Source organism: Pseudopipra pipra, chromosome 11 (assembly GCF_036250125.1).
Source record: "Pseudopipra pipra isolate bDixPip1 chromosome 11, bDixPip1.hap1, whole genome shotgun sequence".
NCBI lineage: Eukaryota > Metazoa > Chordata > Aves > Passeriformes > Pipridae > Pseudopipra > Pseudopipra pipra.
In genome coordinates, this window is record NC_087559.1 from 14,512,907 (window position 1) to 14,523,954 (window position 11,048).

Here is an 11,048-nt window from a genome sequence, read left to right on the forward strand (position 1 = left end):
TGAATTTCTCTGGGGTGGAAAAAAAAAAAAAAAGGAGAGAGAAAGACTGTTGGTTGGCTCAACACACAGCTGCATAACTCCTTTTTTACATTGACCTGAATTATTCTGCCTTTCATCAGCAATTTGTATTGTCCATATTTGCCTTATCTTGATAAACAAAAAGAATACATGAAATGGGTCATACATACAGAAGAATTACTTTTAGGAAAACAAACAAGCATCCAAACACCACAAATTATGCAAAGGTGTTCATAATATAGAAGACCTCATATCAACCCTAATTTTCCGGGTAAATTAATCCAAAATTACCAACTAACTGGTATCCACTTTTTTATTTCATGACCCTCCTCTCCTCTCCAAAACAAGTCACATGCAGGTTTTGAGTGCACAGGACCACTGAACTCCACTATTTCAAGATGGAGTTTATTATAAACAATTCAATTACTGCAATGTAATTCAATATTACTCTTGAGTGTGACAGCCTTTATAAGTTTTAATAGAGGATCTAGAAAAATTAGTTTCCATTATATATTTTCAAGCACAACACTAATATATTATTTTCAATGGAAGAAATACATCTCCAGACACACTTACTGCAATACCACCCCTTTTTTAAAGATCACTTATATCAGCAGTGACTGCTCTGAAAACTCACACTGATGTTCCCATCACTTTAAAATACATGAATGCACAATTTCCCACCATCCTCTCATTAAAAACTAAAATATTAAGGAAAATACATAGCCAAACACCACCATTAAAAACTGAAAACAGACTAGACAACACACTAGGAAAGGTAGCAAACCTTCAGAAGATCTGAAACAAGTGTCAGCAACAATAACAGCTAGTAAATAAATTTAATCAATATAAGCAATAAAAACACAAATTAAAGGTTTTATACCACACAAATATACACATGCACATAGCATAATATTAATGTACATTTCCCTCCAAAGGATTTCACTGCTGAAAAATCTCATTTTACATAAGGGAGCACACCCTAATACTGGAGGAAAAAAAACACAGAGCAATTCCATATACATTCTGTAGTACCACTATATACCAATTTTTTTAACTGAAAGTACCTCTACTTAATGCAGTCTCAAATACTAGCAACTAATCACAACCACCAAATTGAAAGCATAGCAAACAAACACAAAATTAAAATTCAAGAGTACTTACCAAATTATGATTAGTTGAATTAGAATCATCTTCTGGGAATGGGATGTAAACAGCTAAGGCCACACAATTGGCAAAAATAGACAGTAGTATAAATATGTCAAATGGTCTGGAAAATCTTGTTAAGGAATTCATGAATTGTGAGTATCTACAAACTTTTAAGTCTAGTTCTCCTTTCAGTATCAACAATTGTAAAACAAGTCTTACTTTAAGGCAATCTTTTGACTGATAACTATGACAAACACTTCATCACCTTTAGTTATAGCACTATATATACCATATGATTTTCCATCACAATGATCTTCCAACGTCCTCTTCCTTTTGAAAAGAGTGAAAACTATTACTCATGCTGCCACAGAGCACTTTATATTAAATTCCAAAGATGAATATAATTATCCACTCTTAAATCAATATGGAGGTCATCATGATGGGCAAGGAATAATCATGGAGCTGTTCTGTCCTCAGATACTTACAAAGGTCTCATTAATATTAAATAGAAATAGGTTTGCCCAAAGGAGGAAAATAATTTGGGATATAGCTCATAGCAGGATATGAGAAAGAGTGCCAGAAAACCACAACTATTCCCCTGTATGAGCCCTGAGAAGCTGTACAGTCAAGGTAGGGAAATTCTGAGCCCCTTTATGTCTGCAACAGCTGGATTCCTGAATAATTTTGCTTTGGCCAGGACAGATCAAAGTTTATGTGAGTAAAATGAAGAATAGGACAACATGACTGGCTTGGTAGCCATGCATGAGGAGAGGCTTCAGGCTTTCACACTGACAACAGCAAGAACTGCAGCTACGCTTTTTATCCTGTATCTGGATGACAGCAGTAGAAACCTGGAGATACTTTTTGTCTCCAGAAGAAAAAATATTTCTTAAAATTCATGCCTATGAAGTTCACCCTTCAGGTTATCATTAATTCTCCTTTCTCCCAAAATATTTCATTGTTTTCTTTTAACTACAAACATGGAAGTACCCAGATGAACCTGTTTGTGGAATTTCGGAAAGGAAGTACTTTGGACCTCAGCTATGATTTTTTGCATCCTTTCCTATATTTGATGCACAACTTCCTGATATGTTTCCACAAGAAGTCCATAAAAGACTGGGGGAAGATTTGCTAAATATTCTTTGTTGGCCTATAAAAAGTTTGTCACCTTAAGGGCCAAGTTTATGTCTACAAAGCCTGTCAACATCAACAGCTGCTATACTGTGTACAAAATAAAGTTACAACACACATCTTAACACTCAGCATTTTCCAGACTGAAATGAGCAATTGATACCAGCACAAGACTGACAACCTTGTTTTATGATGTGGTGCTACTGGGACAAATTCTCGCTGAGTTATTCCACTCTAGATCCATAGTAATTTCATTTACCTGACCTTAGCCAAGGAGAGGCCAATTTACTGAAATTACTTGGACTTCTACCAGTTTAAATGAAAGAAGAATCCATTTCACTATCTTTAATTTACAATTGAATTCTGTTCAAAGAATTGAAAAACAAAACCCTATAAATGAGTAACAGCTCTTATTGCCAGGTTGGCTGTTCTGTTTATAGTAACAAAATGAGTTTTACCTCAGTAATCTACTCTCTTGAACAGCTGTTTCCCATTACAGGGATGTTGCCATGGCTAATAGGCTAACATTTTTCTCCTGGTACCTTGGCAAAACTATTTTCTATTTCAAACCTCTTCTTGGTAATTAAATAACACACCAAATCAACATGCTCTCAGTTCTGCCAGAGAAATCCACATATTTCCACATCACAACCACTGAACTAAAGAAAAAGCAACCCTTCTCAGCATACAGGTTATCACGAATACAGACCACAATCTCTGATCTCCTTTCTAGGTGCACCACGCTTCCAAATATGTTTGGAGATAGACATATGTTGTAAAAGCTCAGAAGATCAATATATTTCAGACACTTGTGTGTACTTCCCTACATTTAGTACCTGGAAAAACAATCTCTTTATGAAGATTTCTATATCTGACCCATTTGCCCTAATGGTAATACACCAAAATATAATATGGAAGACACAGGTTTGACATCTTCAGTAATCTCCCAGTTAACACTGCTAGATATACTCATAGCCATTCAACCTTGTTTGGAAGGGTGAAAAATGCAACACAGAGATTTGCTGGAATATAACCTAAGCTTGAAAAGGTTCCCCCATCTCCTCTCAAGGAAAAAAAAAAAAAAAAAAAAAAAAAAAAGAACATCTTAGAGGTTTTCTCTGACTCTGAGCTACTCAAGTCAGTAAAATGATATTGTGTCTTTATGACACAAGAGGCCTTCTTTAACAGTAATTGAAGCAAAATTGACTACCATCAACACTGACAGTTACCCACACATGCAAGTGAACTACTGTGTTAGTTGTAATGTTCTAAGAGATGCTGTAAAAAAAATCCCCTCAATACATTCAGAAAACATAAGAGAATTATAAAAAAAGTAAACTGCAGCAAAGGATACTTCCATTCTACTAGACTAATGCAGGCTCTTCGTATTGGGTTGTTGAGGGATAAACAGAAAAGGGCACGGGGTGGCCGACTATTAGATGTATTACCCTGTTTTTTGCTCTTGGCATATTGCTGGCGTTTTCTTTGGGACAGAGATCCTACAGGCTGGGCTGTGGTGGTACTCATGTTTTGGGCAGCCTTTGCTTGTCTAGCAGCATCGATTGCAGCTTGCCAAGATAGAACAGTTTGCTTGGACGGTGCTGAACTGTTTGACTGAATAGCTGGTCCGTCACCAGGGAGAGGAATTCTGGTGCTACTTGCATAGTTCACCTCTGTGGGACAAGAGAAAAAAAGTACTTGGTTATAATTTTTTATGCTATTATGGGTCCCAATATTTCTGACTTGCCTCTTGACAGTGTGATGCTTCCACTGGACACACAGGCATAGACATATGCACACATTGGTGCTGTGGTAGATGTGACTGTGCTCAGGAATCAGTATTATAACTTCAAGTTTAATGTAAGCATCAAGACACAAGTACTACACTTCTTATTTTGGTTCTTCAACTTAACACTTCTTTTCCTAACTGGATGGCAGCTTTTCTGCCCTCGTGTTTTTCTTCCAGGAAAACATACCTACTCCTGAAGAACAACTTTGCTGTAGCACCTTAGCATTTACTACTACCTCAATTCATTTTGGTCAAAAAGAGTAGTTGCTTAAAATTCTTACACATTGTTCAATTAAGACCAACCAGCAAGGAGGGGTGGGGTGTGTGGGGGGGAAGTCCTGTGAGCAAGTTAAATCTTGCCTTGTTTTGCATTCTTAAAAGAAAAATGCGTGGATGCCTCCCACAAGCAAAAATCCAACGTTGTCTGTGCTGAACGTGTTCATAAAGCTCTGCTATCTTTCACACTAGAAAATTACAAACGTGAACCCACTGTTAAAGGACAGAGTTTGGTTTTGCTTTTTTCACAAGGATTTTAAAAATAAACTGCACCTTCCAAATAATAATCGAGTCCTCTTTATGCAGATGACAGCAAAGAGGCAAAACACCACCTCCTCGCAAGGATCCTTCCTCGCGAGCTCTTTGACTAGCGCAACAGTCTACTCCTACATGCACCTGTAGGAAGGAGAGGCTCCTGAGTGAGATTCAAAACTTGAAGATTCCTGGGTGGGGAAAAAAAATGGAGGAACGGCACAATATACGTGCCGGGAATCCGGGCTGGCAGGCGGGATGACTGTGAAACGGATCTACCCGGGCACGGGAGGAAAACAGCTCCCAGGCGATCGCTGCTCGTCGAGGAGAGGCGAGGCACGGGAGACACAGCCCTCCTGCTCTAGACGGGGGGAACAGACCACGGGAGCGCCGGGAAGGCGCGTGGATGCGGCCGAGGCCGGCCCGTCCCCCGCTCCGGGGGCGAGGGGAGGCGGGAGCCATAAGATGGCTCCCCGGGATGGCGGCGGGGAGTGGGGGGGTCACGGCGGGGCGCCCACGGAGCTGCCGCGGGGAGCGGCACCGGCGCGGCGAGCGCTGGCCAGCGGCGAGCGGCGGCGCATCAACAGCTGGGTGACACGGGGGGCAGAGCCGCCGCGGGAGCAAAGGTGGGAAATCTACCTCCAGCATCTTCCCAAAGCATCCCTTCTACCCTCCTCCCCCTTTTTTCTTTTTCCAGATATAAAAGCAATGGCACAGCCATCTCATCTCCCCCGCCTTCCGCCTGCCCTTTGGGATGCCATGAAACGTGGCTCGGCGCAAATAAACCGCCCACCTACCCATCTATCTATACATCCAGCGTCTTTTTCAAGGGATGCTCGAAAGGGAAACAAAGCCCGGGTGCTTGCGTTTTCCTCGGGGGCAACACAAACTTGCAGCTGATTGAGGAGGGAGGAATCATTTATAAACAACAGCGGGGGCTGTGGCAGCGCCGGAGCCCGTCGGCGGAGCGGATTAGCGCCGCGGAGCCGCGCGTCTCGCCCCCGTGCGCCCCGCCGGGCAGGGGCCGAGCGCATCGCGCCCGCCGCCCTGCCCTCGGACCCGGCTGCCCTCCCGCCCGGCGCGGGGCAATCCCCGGGAGCCGCATCCTCGGGCAGGTTCGTCCACAATTACACAAGTGAGAGGCAAACGCAGACCCAGCTGTGTCCTCTCCCGGCTGGTATTAATGGCCCCAGGACAAGAGACAGACGCGCATAAATCCACTCGCACGTTGGTCACACGCCGAGGGCAGCACCTTATCCCGCCTTCTCCTCGTCCTCTGCCCTTCCCGGTCCCTCCTCGAACACAGCCGCTCATTCCTTTCCCATCCCAAACCTACTCCATCCTCAACCCCTTCCCTAATCCCCCCCAATCCCCGACTTCCAAATCCCTCATAAATCCTCCCCCGCCCCCTCCCTCCCTTCAACCCCAAGCACGCCGCTGCCCTTGGTGGGCGCCCCGGCTCTTACCTTCTGGGTGCTGCTCGGGCTGCTGCTGCTGGTGCATTTTTCTCACTTTCTCCAGCGTGTGAGAGGAAAACGAAAAAACAAAAAAGGGCAGAGACGCCCCCCAACCCCACCCCGAGCCAGGTGCGCGCTGCCCCTGCGCCACCCGCTACCCGACCCCCATGGTAGTGACTAGAGACGTGCGAGGGGCTGCTGCTGCTCCTCCTCCTCCTGCCGCTGCTGCTTCGCCGCTGCCAAATCCCTCAGAGTTTGGGCCAACATGACACTCACATCCGGGTGACACGGGATCTCTCCATCCCTAGCAACCCGGCTGCTGCTGCCGCCGCCGCCGCCTGCTCCTCGGTCCCCCTCCTGCCGCTGCTGCCTTGCTCCCCGGTCCCCCTCCTCCTGCCGCCGCCCGCTCCGCCTCGGTCCCCCTCCTCCTGCCGCTGCTGCCGCCGCCCGCCCGCTCGCGGTCCCCCTCCTCCCGCCGCCGCGGGGTTTAACTCCCTCGCTGCTGCCGCCGCCACCTGCTGCTGCTGCTGCCGCTCGGCCGGGCCGGGCGGGGGCGCGGAGCCGCTCTCGGGCCGCCCGCAGCTCCGGCACCGCAAATAGACCCGCGCCCGCCGCCGCCTTAACCCGCTCGCCGCCGGCCGCGCTCCCGCCGCGCTCCCCCGTCCCGGGCAGGTGCGGGAGGAGCTCCCGCGGCACCGGCTCCCTCTCCCCGCTCTGGACAGCTCACGGCTCACCTGCCCGCCCCCTCTGCCCTCACCTCCGGGGAAACCCCCCAGTTACCCATCCCAATCCCGAGCTCTCCGCTGACCTGTTGAAATGCCGTCATTCTGACTCCAAGCTAACCCCGAGGTTTTCAAGGTTTACCCAAATAAATCACGTGGCTTTGAAATGAATGAATTCTGGCGTTACTTTTCATTGCAGAGCCCTCAAACATTCGTTTAAGGTTTTGTCTCGTTAGTGCTGAAACTACCCCAGAAGTGCCGTGTATCGATGCACGTGGCTGAGGGGCCGTGAGGTGCTACTGCAAAGGAGGAAACTCGGGACAGCCGCCTTCAGTTATAGCAAGGCAGTGTTTCAATCACTACAAAAGTAATCAATGGAATACAATAAGAATTATAGACATACAAATTCAAAACAGAACCGATGCTCCAAAATTAGTTTGTTTTCTCTGCAATGAACTTTTCCCCATATTTTAAGTACTATTGCATGATTAATTTTTAAACAAGCCACAATCACACTCAAAGGATTTCAGCCTTTATCTTTGACAAAGGTAGTATTTTGTTAAGAAAACATCTCAGTGAAACCATTTTTACCATCCCTTTCCTTATGCATGTCCCTATCCGCTCTTCATAAAGCCATACTTCATCCACAACTATCTCCATCTAATTAATAATAAATAACATCTACAGACAGTAATTAGAAGTAAAGCAATAAAACCTTAATACCGCTGATATTCTCCAGGGACCCGGCGAAGAATGCCCAGCCTCCAGCTCTAGAAGAAGCTCTCTCTTAGGTGGAGCCTATCCCTTTTGGCTTTACCTTTGTTAATTAAAGGATTAAAAAAAAAAAAAATTAACAACAACGCTGCACAAAGAGATCCCTCACTAACACTTCTTGACCTGCAGTTCAGTGCTTCCTCTTTTATAACCTTCTGACCTGCTGGGCTCAGATGTTGCAGGTTTGGTTTAATTGGGAAGTCACCCCACCCTGTTCACAGGTGTCATTACAGAGCAGCTGTTTCCAGATTAAATAGTCTACTATGTACTTAGGCACTTGCCTCAAATGTCCACAAAAGTACTTCTTTTCTCAACAGTCAGATATTTAGGTGTCAAAAATGCTTGGTAGATTTTCAAAAGTGTCTAAATCAAGACTAGTTGCCTAACAACCACCGCAGGCGCTGAAGGAGGCACCTAATGTGCTCAGCACGCAGTACCTTGGCAAAGCTGGACTCCAGCATCCAAATCATTTTTTTTTAAATGAGGCTTATGAAGTTAAGCACTGAGGCACTATTGAGAAAATTATGTCTAATCAGGCCTGGATTTAACTCAAGCAAAAAAGCATCCCACAGAAAAGGGCTGCTCCCCTTGCAAATGTTTCCATAAATTTCCTGGATTTTAGCCTCTCTAAAATCTGTTTTCTAACCCCCAATCCTTACAATGGACCACAGCAATATGTACTTGGAATATGTATTGAAATATGCTGTACACAGCAATATGTATTTGGAAGCTACCAAATACTCCTCAAAACCAAAGTTCATAAGCCTCTCAATAAAACCATGAAACAGAGAAAAAAATTATTCATGGTTTGTCCAAACCAACAGCATATGGTTGTGCACATTTCAAAAGCTAACTCTCCTTTTATTGCTAGTTCAAATTCCCTACTATAGTTTCAAAATCTTAATTAGAGTTAAAAAAGAAAGTCCTTTTAGAAAGTTTGGAGAAAGTATTTGAGAACACTGATAGTCTTTAGTCACAAAAGTGCTACTTACTGAAGCCATCAATTCTCCTCTGAAGAGCTGTTTTCCCTTCTTCTAAAAACTTGTGTCTAATTATTTTGCTAAAATTGTATCAATTTTCTGTCACTTCGACATCACTCATTCCTGAATGAAATAGCCAGCATCCTGTGGATGTTTTAGATGTTTTAGAATGTGTCCCAGCTACCATAATAAGTGGTGACATTTTGATTGGAAACAACCATTCCTCAGAGAAGAAACAAATATGGATGTCTCCATCTGTCCCACCTCTATACCACACCACATTCCGTGTACGTCCCTTACATGTTATAGAATGGTAGAGCAGGGAGAACATACATTTAATATTATCATACGTTTATTGCAGATTTGCTACTAAATTATTATCATTTCCCTCTCAATAACATTTATTGCTTCTCAGGGGTTTATTCTCTGTAAGGAAAAGAGGCGGCCAAAGAAACAGCTTCTTATGGACATCATGGGAGCAGAGCCCAGTAGGAATTTCAGGGCACTGTGCAGAAGGATAAACCAAAACTTCAGCCACAATGAACTTGTGGAGTGGAGCACAGCAATCCTGTGCAGTGGATCATCGCAGGAAGAAAGAATAAATCCAATTGCAATGCATGTGGGAGGAACTTACGTAACAAATACGTAATTTTATAAAAAATGGGAAGCTACAGAACCAGCCTAGTCCTCAGCAAGGCAGGGATTCTCACTCATGCGGGTTAATCCATTATTAATTCTAATAGTCCAGCTGAAGTTATTACTATGCTAATATATACTAAACTATTACTATCCTTATTCATGGGAGGAATATTTTAATGAAGGGTGGTTATGTTGCAAACAAGGACTTGCAGGATTCGTTCTCATCCATGTTATGTATCTCCTTTTAATTTTGCATATATTTTCAGGTGCATTCCTCTTTTTCTTGCCTAAAGACTTTATTTTCATTCTTCTCATCTGAATTGTGGTAGAGCTACAGTTTGAGTTAGAATTTTTATCTAAAAAAGAGCATGATGAAATTTAAATGTCTGTGTATTGTTTATGCCAGATCAATGAATATCATCTTTCTGATGTCACTACAAGTAAGGTGGCTCTTTAAAGAACTTAAAATAGCACTTTGTTATTGTGGACGTAGTTTATATAGACAAATATAAAACATGCATACTTCTGAAAACTCATTAACTGGAAACTCAGAAATAGATAAAACTATGCATAAATGGATTTTAAAATACATTAATCCACTATAGAACAAAGGTGATGAGAGGGAGGCTTAATTGCCCATGTTATTGACCAAATCCATGCCTAAGATTTAATAGGTAAAAGAACTTCCAAGAGATAGAACACTGAATTTTTATGTGTCCTCTGCAAGAACAGTCTTTTATGGTTTTGCACCAGTTTTTTTATTAATTTGCATGAGCAAAGTAACTAATACTAAGCACAATTTTGATTTTCTTCTCTCCTATTTAATGCTTGAAAAAAAATTCAAGATACAAGAAACCTACCACACTGAGGTCTTGCCATGTAATCATTTGCATCTAAGCTCACCAAAATTACAAATTTTTGAAAGCTGAATGTAAATGAAGTGAGTAACACTACCTCAGTACTTAGCTGTACATTTTGTGAAAACAATCTCATTGTGAAAACTTGTACAAAACCAGGGAGGGTGAGAAGGAGGGAGAAGGAGGGAGAGAAGGAGGGAAGGCAGCAGGGTGCACAGGCAATGCTCTTTTCATTTGTTTGGCTGAGCTACAGCTTCAAGTATGTCTCAGATTGCCTGTGGTTTAAAGAAATGGGTGATGCTCTCCAGTATTGCTTACCAACTCAACAAAAGTCCTCATTTATTTTCCCATCCTCTCTGCACAACTTTATATAATGGCACCCAGATAGCAAGGAACAACTGCAAACATGATTTTGAATTGAACACTTTCTTGTCTATGTCTGCAACTATATTTTTCATTATCTCTATATGCAAGTATAAACAATGTAATCTGCTCTGAACATACTGAAAATCTGTTAAATTTAAAATCCAGTTGGACTTTTTCAAAACAAATTACTAAGAATGTAATGAAATGTGTTTTCCTGACTAATTAGATTCTTTGGCTTTCTGTGGCTTCAATTAGGATGCTATTACTCAGCAACACAGTTTATAATCTTCCAGCAGTTCCCTCTCCTAGCTGTAGTTCTTCGCTATTTTCAGTGTTTACCATATCTTTTCACTAACTTGCTTTGACTGAAAATACAGCCAATTAAAAGTTACTGGATATTCTGTTGTTCTTTATCTCAAAGCTTCCTTTCCTAGTAGTCAAAACTCAAGAAATAATCTTCTCCCTGTTCCCCTCTGATCTACAATCATGGATTGTCTTCTCATTTTTCTCCAGTGATCCCCTGTTATTAATAACTCCTTTCCAACACATGTGTTATCCACCTTCCAGAGCTCTTGCCCGCCTACACCAGTCTCAGTCATTCGGGGCCCAAGAGATTTGGCTTTGATGGGCACCAGACT

At 42.9% G+C, this 11,048-nt stretch overlaps 1 protein-coding gene across 16 annotated transcripts in view; it reads right to left on the minus strand.

Moving 5' to 3' along the window:
• Positions 1–6,466, minus strand: part of CACNA1D (calcium voltage-gated channel subunit alpha1 D) — a 171,486-nt gene extending 165,020 nt beyond the window's left edge. For all 16 annotated transcript variants that reach the window (XM_064667674.1, XM_064667683.1, XM_064667678.1 and 13 more), the window contains exons 1-3: positions 6,082–6,466; positions 3,653–3,971; positions 1,183–1,288 (exon numbers count right to left, since the gene is read on the minus strand). In XM_064667674.1, the coding sequence (XP_064523744.1) occupies positions 1,183–1,288; positions 3,653–3,971; positions 6,082–6,118 (462 nt within the window). In that variant the 5' untranslated portion in view covers positions 6,119–6,466. The remainder of the gene's footprint in view (positions 1–1,182; positions 1,289–3,652; positions 3,972–6,081) is intronic.
• Positions 6,467–11,048: the final 4,582 nt, after the last annotated feature.